The 13,324-nt window shown below is 45.2% G+C and overlaps 1 protein-coding gene across 1 annotated transcript in view; it reads left to right on the forward strand.

Annotated features, from left to right (window-relative positions):
- The first annotated feature begins 732 nt into the window (after positions 1-732).
- Positions 733-13,324, forward strand: part of LOC119950351 (inter-alpha-trypsin inhibitor heavy chain H3-like) — a 40,947-nt gene continuing 28,355 nt past the window's right edge. Inside the window, exons 1-7 of the mRNA XM_038772666.1 lie at positions 733-826; positions 4,656-4,822; positions 7,983-8,087; positions 8,609-8,771; positions 10,675-10,785; positions 12,056-12,181; positions 12,265-12,381. Of these exons, the coding sequence (XP_038628594.1) occupies positions 734-826; positions 4,656-4,822; positions 7,983-8,087; positions 8,609-8,771; positions 10,675-10,785; positions 12,056-12,181; positions 12,265-12,381 (882 nt within the window). The 5' untranslated portion in view covers position 733. The remainder of the gene's footprint in view (positions 827-4,655; positions 4,823-7,982; positions 8,088-8,608; positions 8,772-10,674; positions 10,786-12,055; positions 12,182-12,264; positions 12,382-13,324) is intronic.

Here is a 13,324-nt window from a genome sequence, read left to right on the forward strand (position 1 = left end):
TCCACGTGGGAAGAAAAACCAAGAGATTGCTGCTGCTGCTAATGATGATGTAGACTAGACTCTAAACTGTAAGCTTGTTGCGGACAGGGAATGTGTCTGTTTATTGTTGTATTGTACTCTCCCAAGCATTTAGTAGAGTGCTCTGCACCCAATAAGTGCTCAATAAATACGACTGAAAGAATGGAGACCTCTGACTTTTTGGGAAAAGTAGAGTGGGCTTACTGCCTTCATGTTGAAAAGTTCACTCAGCGTTATGGAATTTTAAAAAATTGATATTCATCATCAATCCATCACCATTCATTCATTCATTCAATCATATTTATTGAGCACTTACTGTGTGCAGAGCACTGTACTAAGTGCTTGGGAAGTACAAGTCGGCAACATGTAGAAACGGTCCCTACTCAACAACGGGCTCACAGTCTAGAAGGGGGATACAGACAACAAAACAAAACACATGAGATGACATCCCACGGTGCCTGTCTCATGGTTTGCAACTTGCGGGTGCTTAGTTTCTCTGGTCATCATGCAATCAGTGACATTTCTACATTCTTGCTTTCTGCTGGGAGCTAACTAAGCTCATCCCCGGACCACTCAAAGAAGTTCTGTCTTTCAAATATTTACCATCTCCTGCTCGTCTAATGTTTAATCCATGTTTCGACATCACATTACTGATTAAACCTGAAAACAGTCTGTTATTAGCATGTGGGCTTCACACTGACTCTCACTTGACAAAATGGATCTTCGGCTGCTGGTGCCCATTTGGTTGGCCTTCATTCCTGGGCTCCCAGCATCGGATGTTTCACTATCACGGCCTAGGAACTCTGGGGTATGTAACCAAACTGCATGGACTGGTTCCCCACCCGGCCCGTTATTTGCTGAGGGTAGGAATGGCTCGCTTGGCTGAAGAGGGCCCCTTGCCTTTTTCCCAGTACTAAACGCAGCAGGCGTTCTGCCCCTTTATTTTCAACCACATCCTGCTTGAGGTGGGTGGAGGGGGACTTTGGGTAGGCCAATTCTAGGGAAGCAGCATGGCATAGTGGATTGAGCACAGGCCTTGGAGTCAGAAGGCCATGGGTTCTAATCCCGCCACTTATCTGCTTTGTGACCTTGGACAAGTCACTACACTTCTCTGTGCCTCGGTTACCTCATCTGTAAAAATGGGGATTAAGGCTGTGAGCCCTATGCCGGGACAGGGACCGTGTCCAACCCAATTTGCTTGTCTCTATCTGTTGCCGAATTGTACTTTCCAAGAGCTTAGTACAGTGATCTGTACACAGTAAGCACCCGATAAATACGATTGAATGAATGAATGTATACACCCCAGTGCTTAATACAGTGTCTGGCACCAAGTAAGCGCTTAACAAATTCCATTATAATAATACAAGGTAATCACAGGGTAATGGGGCTCACAGTCTTAATCCCCATTTTACAGATGAGGTAACTGAGGCACAGAGAAGTTAAGTGACTTGACCAAGGTCACACAGCTGACATATGGCGGAACCAGGTTAGAACCCACGACCTCTGACTCCCAAGCCCGTGCTCTTTCCACTAAGCCACGCTGCTTCATTATTATTCTTAGGAACTTGCTACATAAGGTCAGAAACAGTCGATTGGCTGAAGAAAGGGGGAGGCAGCAGCATTTACCACAGAAGAAGCAGCGTGGCTCAGTGAAAAGAGCACGGGCTTTGGAGTCAGAAATCATGGGTTCAAATCCCGGCCCCGGCAATTGTCAGCTATGTGACTTTGGGCCAGTCACTTCACTTCTCTGTGCCTCAGTTCCCTCATCTATAAAATGGGGATTAAGACTGTGAGCCCCCCGTGGGACAACCTGATCATCTTGTAACCTCCCCAGCGCTTAGAACAGTGCTTTGCACATAGTGAGCGCTTAATAAATGCCATCATTATTATTTACCACAGATTGCCAATCAATCACCAGCGCTGCACCAGAAAGATGAGGAGCCTGGAGCAACTAGCCCCATGAGGGACCTCACTGTGACGGGGGCAGGTGGAAGGGGTGAGGAGAGGGGAGAGGAAGGATTAGGGTTTAAAGAGCAGAAGTTCTGTCCTTAAATCTCTCTCCCCCTCGCCTCCTCGTCAACGCAGTTCAGTGGTGGGACTCCCAGATGATCCACTGCTGCGACTAGTGGTTTTGTCTCCCCACCCTGCCCAGTGTCCACCACACAACCGTGGGCCAGAGTGTCTAGCATTTCCTCGCTTCACCACCTCTCCCAAGGGTTTGGGGGCCAACCTCAAGGCTCGTCCCTCTCAGTGGGATTCCAAACTGTGCCCCGGGCCTGGAGGCCCTTGACCCTTTCTGGGGAGCAGGACTCCAGTTGCCTGCTGCTGCAATGGAGTGGCAGTAGGTTGGTAGGTTGCTGTGATTGGCCCTAACTTGGGGGATGGTCCTGCCAATCAGCTGGGCTCAGGGCTGGGCCTAGGTGTTTCTGTTTTAGAGGCAGTACGTAATCCTTAGCTCCTCCACTTCTCCTCCAACTCTCTCTCCTGTTCCCACTTCCTTGCCTTACCTCTTTGCCTTCATTCCCACCTTCCCCCGCCCACTCCACGTTTTACCACTCTGGAGGTCTCTTCATCCTCCCTTACTTATGGTACTTGTTAAGTGCTCACTATGTGCCAAGCACTGTTCTAAAGCACTGGGGTAGATTCAAGTTAGTCATGCTGGGCACAGTCCCTGTCCCACCTGGGGCTCACACTCTTAATCCCCATTTTACAGATTCATTCATTCAATCGTATTTATTGAGCACTTACTGTGTGCAGAGCACTGTACTAAGCACTTGGGAAGTACAAGTTGGCAACATATAGAGATGGTCCCTACCCAACAGTGGGCTCACAGTCTAGAAGCGGGCTCACAGTCTAGAGAGACTGTGCCCTCTACAGATGAGGTAACTGAGGCCCAGAGAAGTGAAGTGACTTGCCCAAGGTCACACAGCAGACATGTGGTGGAGCTGGGATTAGAATCCAAGACTTTCTGATTCCCAGACCAGTGCTCTATCCACTAAGTCATGCTTATCTTTCTCTTAGGGTAAAGCTGAATTACAAATAGACTTCTTATTGCCAATTTCTGACTAAACAATAGGGTGCCAAATCTAGTCTATTTGCAAGCACATAATATATTGCTATCCTTAAACTACCCCCACACCAAGCACACAATACAAATTCACACACCACGCTGAAATTGTATACACAAAACAAATATGTGACTGACAACACAACCACCACAAGTACACACGGCAAGCTCACACAAATGCAACCTTGTACATTCAGACTCAAAAACACTTTTTATCTGCTCAAACCACCAATGCTCTCCTGCCCACCCAGACCTGCATCTCTCTCTGTCCAACAGAAATTACATTGTCCCCAACCCAGAATTGGTTCCTAATTCCAGACAGGAAGTGAGGGACCATGTGTAAACTGAAGACAATCAAAAATATCAAAGCCTTATTGAAGGCATACCTCCTCCAAGAGGCCTTCTCTGACTAAGCCCTCTTTTCCTCTTCTTTCACCAACTTCTGTGTCACCCTGACTTGCTCCCTTTATTCATTCCCCCTCCTATCCCCACAACACTTAAGTACAGATCTGCAGTTGATTTATACTAATGTCTGTCTCCCCCCACTAGACTGCAAGGTCATTGTGGGCACAGAATGTGTCTGTTAATTGTTATTTTGTACAAGTGTTTAGTACGGTCCTCTGCACACAGTAAGTGCTCAATATATACAATTGAATTGAATTAATGAATTCAATCATATTTATTGAGTGCTTACTGTGTGCAGAGCACTGTGCTAAGCACTTGGAAAGTACAATACATCAATAAAGAGAGACAATCCTTGCCCTCTAGAGGGAATAATAACAATGATGGTATTTGTTAAGTACTTAGTACATGCCAAGCACTGTTCTAAGTACTGGGATAGATACAAGGTCATCAGGTTGTCCCAGGTGGGGCTCACAGTCTTAGTCCCCATTTTACAGATGAGGTAACCGAGGCACAGAGAAGTCAAGTGACTTGCCCAAAGTCAAACAGCTGATGGTGGCAGAGCCGGGATGAGAACCATGACCTCTGACTCCCAAGCCTGGGCTCTTTCCACTAAGCCACGCAGGAATGAATGAATGAATGAATGAATGATGCAGTGCACTGTATTAGGTGCTTGGGAAGTACATAATAATGAAGTGACACATTTCCTGCCTCCAAGGAGCTTATGCTTTTTCAATGGTCCCAGTGTACTATCCCCAATTCCAAATTGATTCATAGATCAAGTCTGCATTGATTGCCAAATTCATGATCTCGGTATGATTGGGTGGTTAGCTTGGTCATTTCTGAGCCAGGTGAATCAAGTTTCTTGGAGTTCACTTTTTGGATTCTTTTCCCCTGGAAACAATTTGGTGGCAGGAGTTTGGCTTCTGAGAAGTATTTGGCATTCTCCCCCTGGTAGGCCAACACTGACACTTTATTGCCTAGAGAATTTCACCCTGCGATTTCCTGGGCCAGGGACCTTTGGATGATCTTTCAAGAGCCAAAGTCCTTTCCTTAAGATCAGGGGGTTGGACTCCAGAGTAGAAATCAAAACTATCCCAGGAATACAGTTTTTTTTACATTCTCTAAGGTCCAGAGATGAAAAATAATCAACATCTCTCATCTTCAGGTCATCAATGATGTGGAAATCCAAACTATGCAGGTCAACAGCAAAGTGACATCACGATTTGCCCACAATGTAATCACCAGCAGAGCTGTCAACCATGCCAATGTATCTAAGGAAATCATCTTTGATGTCGAGATACCCAAGACGGCCTTCATTAGCAATTTCATCATGTATGTATTCCCTATGTATTCCCCCACCAACTGGGGTTTGAGTTAAATTTTGCAGATACATGCAATTTACCTGGTACAGTTGCATTCTAGCTAATGCCTCGGGGAAGACTGTAAGCTCATTGTGGGCAGGGAATCTGTCCATTATATTGTTATATTGTACTCTCCCAAGCACTTAGTACAGTGCTCTGCACATAGTAAGAGCTCAATAAATACAATTGACTGACTGACTGACTGACTGGCGGCATCATGGATATATAGGAAACCTTGGTTGAGAAGGTTGGGTGCGGTTAGAGGTTCATTTCTGCTCTGAATTGGTGACAATTTAAAATCGGTGACATTACAAGTCCTATAGCAGGAACTCCTCAAATTCAGCAGAAGTGTGGAAGTTTGCAGCTAGCTCCACAAGATGAGGGAGTTCCTGCCACAGTTCAAAGGACTGCGAATCAGTTCACCCCCATGCCACCCTCACACCCTACCACCAGGGAGCCAGATGGGAGTGTCACCAACATTCAATGAGCACTGACTGTGCAGAGCGCTGCATCAAGTGCTCTGCAGTACAGCGGTCTGCACACAGCAAACACTCAATAAATATAATTGAATGAATTAGGCATATAGAGGATGTGCAGAAGAAATGAAAGATGTGCCAACAATCGAATGAGGGAAACAGTAGATGTAAATTAACCAATAGAAGTGAGAGAATAAAGATAGATAATAGACAAGAGTGGATAAGTAAATCGATAACAAATAAGGAGATACATTTAAGCGTGCTTACGATGGTGTTAGACAAGACAAGACCAGTCTGATGGTAAGACCGGTAAGAGAAGCGGTGTGGCTCAGTGTATAGAGCACCGGACTGTGCGTCAGAAGGACCTGAGTTCTAATTCCTGCACTGCCACATGTCTGCTATGTGACCTTGGGCAAGTCACTTCACTTCTCTGGGCCTCAGTTACCTCATCTATCAAATAAAGATTAAGAATGTGAGTCCCATGTGCAATAGGGACTGTGTCTACCCTGATTAACTGGTATCTACTCCAGCATTTAGAACACTGCTTGGCACATAGTAAGTGTTTATCAAATACCATTATTATTACTATTATTGTTGTTATTGGATGATGGTAGAGCATGGGTCTGGCTACCATAAAGCTGAGGTTGGTTAGGGCTTGATTCCCCGCTTGACTCCCAAGCCCAGGGGTCACAGCATGAGAAGCATTATAGTTTAGTGGAAAGAGCACGGGCCTGGGAGTCAGAGGACCTGGGTTACCTGGGTTCTAATCCCAGTTCTGACACTTGCCTGCTGTGTGACTTTGGGCAAGCACTTCACTTCTCTGTGCCTCAGTTACCTAATCTGTAAAATGGGGATTCAATATCCATTCTCCCTCCTACTTAGACTGTGAGCCCCAAATGGGACGGGAACACTGTCCATCCTCTATCTACCCCTGCACTTAGTATAGTGCTTGGCACATAGTAAGTGCTTAAGAAATACCACAACGATTATTACCATCGGCATTTTATCAGGTTCCTTGTTGTGGGTTCTCAATAAGCTGCGACTCATCCAACCCCTGGCCCAGGATTCTTCCGGCCTTGTGGTTAGTCAAGAAGCCCCTGGGATTGTCACAAGGATTCAGCACTGCTCAGAAGCTTGTAGGGTACAAGCTCTGGGCTGCAGGTGTCCTGGATAGTTCTGGTCGGACAGTTTTGGGGCACCCTAAGGGACATGATGGGTGAGAGAAGAAGGTTTAGGTTGAACTCAGCCCTTCTAGGATCCAGCAGAAAACTGTGGGAGTGATAGAACTATTCCAGTGAGGCAAAGGCCCCTACTCTGGGAAGCAGTGTTGCCTAGTGGCAAGAGCACAGGCTTGGGAGTCAGAGGATGTGGGTTCTAATCCCGGCTCTGCCACTTGTCTAGTGTGTGACCTTGGACAAGTCACTTAACTTCTCTGTGCCTCAGTTACCTCATCTGTAAAGTGAGGCGTAAGAAAGAGTGTGAGCCCCATGTGGGACAGGGACTGTGTCCATTCTTATTAACTTGTATCTACCCCAGTGCTTAAAACAGTGCTTATTATTATTATTATTATGGTATTTGTTAAGTGCGTACTATGTGCTAGGCACTTTACTAAGCTCTGGGGTGGATACAAGCAAATCGGGTTGGACACAGTCTCATAGGGCTCACAGTCTCATTCCCCATGTTACAGATGAGGTAACTGAGGCACAGAGAAGTAAAGTGACTTGCCTAAGGTCACACAGCAGCCAAGTGGCAGAGTTGGGATTAGAACCCATGACCTTCTGACTCCCAGGCCCATGCTCTAGCCACTACACCATGCTGCTTCCCACTTAGTAAGCACTTAACAAATACCTTGATTGTTTTATTATTATTATTATTATTATTATTATTATTATTATTATTATTATTATTACACTGGGAAGCAGCATGGCCTAGTGGAAAGAGCACAGGCCTGGGAGTCAGAGGATGCGGGTTCTACTCCTGGCTCTGCCACATGTCTGCTGTGTGACCTTGGTTAAGTTACTTCACTTCTTTCTGCTCCAGTTCCCTCATCTGCTAAATGGGGATTCAATACCTGTTCTCCCTCCTGCTTAAACAGTGAACCTCATGTGGGACCTGATTATCATGTATCTACCCCAGGGTTTATGCAGTGCTTGACACATAGTAAGTACTTAACGAATACCATTATTATTATTACTCTGGGCAGGGAGTTGGTACGAAGGGGATGGTATGAGTCCCAAACTTCAGCATGTTATACGTTGAGCCTCTTGGAGGGAGAGAAGCAGCATCGCTTAGTGGAAAAAGCACAGGCTCGGGAGTCAGAGGATGTGGGTTCTAATCCTGGCTCCTCCACTAGCCTGCTGTGTGACCTTGGTCAAGCCACTGTGCCTCAGTTACCTCATCTGGAAAATGGGGATTAAGACTGTGAGCCCCATGTGGGACAATCTGATTCCCTTGTATCTACTCCAGTGCTTAGAACAGTGCTTGGCATATAGCAAGCGCTTAACTAATACCATTATTATTATTATTATTATTATTAATTATTATTATTATTAGAGCACTTCAAAGTTCTGAGCAGGAGGGTTGCCTGAGGAAGCTACCTGGAAGGATCAGCAAAGAGCAGGTGCTCCACGAATCTCTTGTTTTCCTTTTCTGTAGCACGGTGGATGGGATCCCATATCCTGGAAACATAAAAGACAAAATGGCGGCAAGGAGGCAATACCAAAAAGCTGTTTCACGGGGAGAGACTGCAGCCCTGGTGAAGTAAGGATGCTGTTCTGTCCTCTGTGTGCGTGTGTGTTTGTGTGTGTGTGTGTGTGTGTGTGTGTGTGTGTGTGTGTGTGTGTTTGTGTGTGTTGTGTGTGCTTTCTTCACCTGTCACCACAGGCTGTAGATACCAAGCCCAAGAAAATGGAATAGAACTAAAAGGAGGTCATTTTCACTGGAATTCTGGCAGATTGAATATCGAGAGTTTGTAGTTCTAAAAGTTCAGGAACATGCAGTGGTTGCTCATCTGGAGTGGTGGGGCGTCAACCTATACGCACCCTGACCCATCCTCATCTATCTCTTAGTCACCCCTAAGAGAAAGGGGAGAAGAGACTCTGTGAGAGAACGGAGGTGTTGAAGAGCCCAGAGTTCGGTTTGAAGAAAACCATCATTCCCAAAGCAGAATTGTTTGAAGAGCAATCTGCCTTTACTGGGGTTACTTTCTACCACATGAAAGGACATGGAGGGCCACTGCTACTGATTTTCTCATCTCTCTTTGCCCCATTTCCCATTTCTAGGGCCTCAGGGAGGAAAATGGAAAAATTCACCATTTCTGTAAATATCGCAGCAGGCAGCAGAGTCACTTTTGAGCTGACCTACGAGGAGCTGCTGAAGCGACACTTGGGGAAATATGAAATCATCATTAAGGTTAAACCTAAACAGCTAGTCAATCAGTTTGAGGTAAGTCTTCCTGTGATTTTCAAGCCATCTAGCCCTGGCTGCTCTGTCTGACCTGACCTGGCCTATTTTTAGAAAAGCCAGGGGAAGAGGAGAATGAAAACTCACGGTAAAGTTGGCCTAGAAGCACAAGTCCAAGCCTTAAGCAGCATGGTCTAATGGAAGAGCACAGGTCTGGGAGTCGGATGACCTGGGTTCTAATCCCAGCTCCACAACTTGTCTGCTGTGTGACCTTGGAAAAGTCACTTGGCTTCTCTGGGCCTCAGTTTCCTCATCTGTAAAATAGGAATTACATCCCATTTCTTCCTACCTAGACTGTGAGCCCCAAGCAGGAGAGGGACTGTGTTCAAACTGATAACCTTGCATCTACCCCAGCGCTTAGAACAGTGCTTCGGCATATAGTAAGTGCTTATCAATAATAATATTATTATTATTATAAGAAGAAGAACACTGGACCATGTGCAAGGCCATTGTTGGGTCCGATCCGTGGTCCATGCAGCTCAGGATTCTGTCTCCCAGAGTGGCACCAAGATGCTTGGGGGGGTGATGGTTACCTTCTTTGACATGGACCAGCTAACATCCGTAACTTTCCTCCTCTCCATTCCAAACTTCCTCTCAAGTAATCCATCATGAACTATTCGTCCATGAGTTGATTTATCCACACCTCTCTTGAACCTTCTGATATTGTCATTCTACACAACTTCCCATGGTGATGAACTCCATATACTTGCCACCTGCTGGGTGAAGAAGTGTTTCCTTTGGTTGGCTTTGAGCCCACCACTTTCCAGTTTCGATAGGTATGGTGATGCAGCAGGCTTCAGTGAACAATAATTCTATTTGCCGTGCCCACACCCCTCACGACATGATTGAGTTCCACCACCTCCTCACTCCGCCTCCATCTTTCCATCCTGAATAGTTCTGATCTTTTTAGTCTCTCCTTGGATGGAAGCTTCTCGAGCCTCTTGATCATTTTGGCGAACTACCATTTTATAGAGTGTCAAAGCTCCATTTTTTATCTCCTTCTGGATGAGGCCCAGCATTTTGTTAGCCCTATTGGCTGCTGCCGTACATAAGTTGAAAGACGAATACTACTACTACAGTACTTCTTGTGTAAGCTGGGGTGAGCCAGGGTTAGTCTAGCAAAGTAGGTTTCCAGTAGCAAGAGCACAGGCAAGCCCTTTATACTCCATGCTTTTTAAGGGCAAGAGAATGGGGGAAAGTCATCATCTTATTCTGTCACCTGCTGCCTTTAGGACTTGTAGCCCAACAATTTCTAAGAGTTCTGTTCAAGCCTTGAATGTTCTGCGACAATTGTCATAAGGTTTTTTCTCTTTGTACCTATAGAGAACAAAGCTGGTGTATGCGATTAGGGATTCCTCCCTTAACCGGAGAAGCAGTGTGGCCTAATGAACAGAGCCCGGGCCTGGGAGTCAGAGGACCTGGGTTCTAATCCCGGCTCTGCCACTTGCCTGCTGCGTAATCTTGGGCAAGTCACTTCACATCTCTATGCCTCAGTTCTCTCATCTGCAAAATGGGGGATTCAATACCTGTTCTCTCTCCTACTTAGACTGTGAATCCCATGTGGGACCCGTTGATCTTGAATCTACCTCAGCACTTAGTCCAGTGCTTGGCACATAGTAAGCGCTTAACAAATACCACAATTATTAATTATAATTATATTATAATTATATAATCATCATCATCATCATCACCTACCTGGCCTGTGTGGTACTTTGTTCATCATAGCCTGTGGGCTCACATTCCTGTGAATACTAGGGTGAAACAGAATCCCTTCTGCTTACTTCAGCTGTCCCATATTGGCAGATACTGCTGTCTCTTGTGAGACCATAGGCTGTAGCTGCTTGCCAGAATGTCTCTTTTACAGTATTTTCTTTGAATGTTTCAGATCGAAGCTGACCTCTTCGAGCCCCAGGGTATCAGCATGTTGGAAGCCCAGGCATCATTCCACTCTGGTGACCTGTCCCAAGTCATTGAAAAGTCCTTCTCAGGAAATAGGGTAACAATGAGTATTTCTGAGTGCATGGTTTTTTTTTTTACAATCGTTCATATTTTTTAGCTGCCTATTTAATGTCCCAGGGACCCTGACTCAAAGGATGCTCCATTAATGACGTAAGAGGTGACATTTTAGAAGGTGGGCAGGGATGTGGTTTGGAGGATTGCAATCACTAGAATAATAATAATTATTATAATGGCATTTGCTAAGTGTTCTAAGCACTGGGGTAGATACAAGGTAATGAGGTTGTCCCATGTGGGGCTCACAGACTTAAAGCCCATTTTACAGATGAGGTAATTGAAGCACAGAGACGTTAACTGACTTGCCCAAGGCCACACAGCAGACAAGTGCTGAAGCGGGATTAGAACACATGTCCTCTGACTCCCAAGCCCATGCTCTTGCCACTAGGCCATGCGTTTCTCCGCCAACCACTTAGTAGAGTGCTCTGCACACAGTAAGTGCTCATTAAATACCACTCATTAACTGATTGACTGTGTTAGGTACAAGGTATTCATATTGGATACAGTTCCTGTCCCACATGGGGCACACAGTTTAAAAAGAAGCTTCTTATTTGATTTGCTTAACTGTAGTAAGATGTTTCAGTTTTCATTGACTTTCTGCATTTGGCAAGAATTAAATGTTTCATTCATTGCTGCTGGAGAAGCAGCATGGCTTAGTGGAAAGAGCCCGGGCTTGGGAGTCAGAGGTCATGGGTTCTAATCCAGGCTCTGCCCCATATCAGCTGTGTGACTCTGGGCAAGTCACTTAACTTCTCTGTGCCACAGTTACCTCATCTGCAAAATGGGGATTAAGACTGTGAGCCCCACATGGGACAACCTCATTACCTTGTATCTATCCCAGCGCTTAGAACAGTGTTTGATACATAGTAAGTGCTTAACAAATACCATTATGATTATTATTATTAGTATTCTAGTGATCGCAATCCTCCTAAACCACATCCCTGCCCACCTTCTAAAATGTCACCTCTTCCAAGTGTGCTCCTTGATTAATCCTCACCTTAGCATTCATGTCTCTATCGGTTGATTTTGTAAACTTCATTTAATTCCTTTGTTGTGATTGTATCATTTTTATCTATGTTTTCACTTTTAAATCTATTGAATGTTTGACGGTTCCTGTCTGCTCGTCTACCCTATTAGCGTCTTGAGGGTAGAGGCTGTTGTCTTTCATTTCGGTTATAAGTTCCCAAGCTCCTCGTGCAGAGTTCTGAACAGAGTAAACCATAGATGGTGTTGTGGATTTCTGCTGATTTCAGGGGAGAGTGTTTTTCAACCCAACTGTTGATCAACAGCAGACTTGTCCAACTTGCTCCACATCCTTGCTGGATGGAGAATTTATGATAAAATATGATGTGAACCGAGACACAGCCTGTGACCTACAGGTAAATTCACGGTCTCTTATACTCATAGACTTACATCCCGATGTCTCTAAAGCATTTCCTAATTTATCTCCTCTGAATTGCAGGTGGTCAATAAATACTTTGCACACTTTTTTGCTCCAAAAAACCTTAAGAATATTCCTAAGAATGTGGTTTTTGTGATAGACATTAGTGCTTCGATGGCTGGTCGAAAAATCAGACAGGTAAAGTATGGATTTTAAGAAATTAGCCTTTGTAAACACTTGAAGTTTTGAATGACTTGACAAAGTACTAGCCAACTCTCACAGTGTGATAGCTTTAATATCCTGTATTGTGATGGAAGAACCCAGCCAAGCCAACACCATGTAATAGAGTTTACCTGCAGTTGGAAGATGGTGCCAAGAAAGAGTGCCCTGACCTTAGCTAAGCCATACTCAGAAATGGCTTGTAACGTGGGTGAGGGCACAGTGGTGCCTGCTGCCTCTGTGATCCCAGTGATAGTCTGTTCTGGGATTTAGTCTCCCCCTTTCAGCTGCCTCGTTGTGTGTCCCACTGGGCATCAAGGGACGGAGAGAGAGAGAGAGAGAGAGAGAGAGAGAGAGAGAGAGAGAGAGAGAGAGAGAGAGAGAGAGAGAGAGAGAGAGAGAGAGAGAGAGAGAGAGAGAGAGAGAGAGAGAGAGAGAGAGAGAGAGAGAGAGAGAGAGAGAGAGAGAGAGAGAGAGAGAGAGAGAGAGAGAGAGAGAGAGAGAGAGAGAGAGGATGGCTCAGTGCCAACCATCACCGCTGCTGCCAAAACAGCCCAAGAGCAAGTCCTGCTGGTGGACGGGTTTCCCTTTCCCCCCTCTTAACCACTGGTGCCTGATGCCAACACTAGAGCACACGGTGGCCTCTCCTATAAAATGACTGTAACCTTAAGGTTATAAAAAGATCAATCACTGAAAAAAATTACAGCTCTATGCCCGCTTCATTCTCAGAAAAGGCAGTGATAAGCAAATCTAGATAAAGATTTGAGGGAAAGTACATATTTACTATTCTATTTATTTTGTTAATGATGTGCATATATAGCTATAATTCTATTCATTCTGACGATTTTGACACCTGTATACATGTTTTGTTTTGTTGCCTGTCTCCCGTTTCTAGATTGTGAGCCCATTGTTGGGTAGGGAC

The sequence above is a fragment of the Tachyglossus aculeatus genome, chromosome X1 (assembly GCF_015852505.1).
Source record: "Tachyglossus aculeatus isolate mTacAcu1 chromosome X1, mTacAcu1.pri, whole genome shotgun sequence".
Taxonomy (NCBI): Eukaryota; Metazoa; Chordata; class Mammalia; order Monotremata; family Tachyglossidae; genus Tachyglossus; species Tachyglossus aculeatus.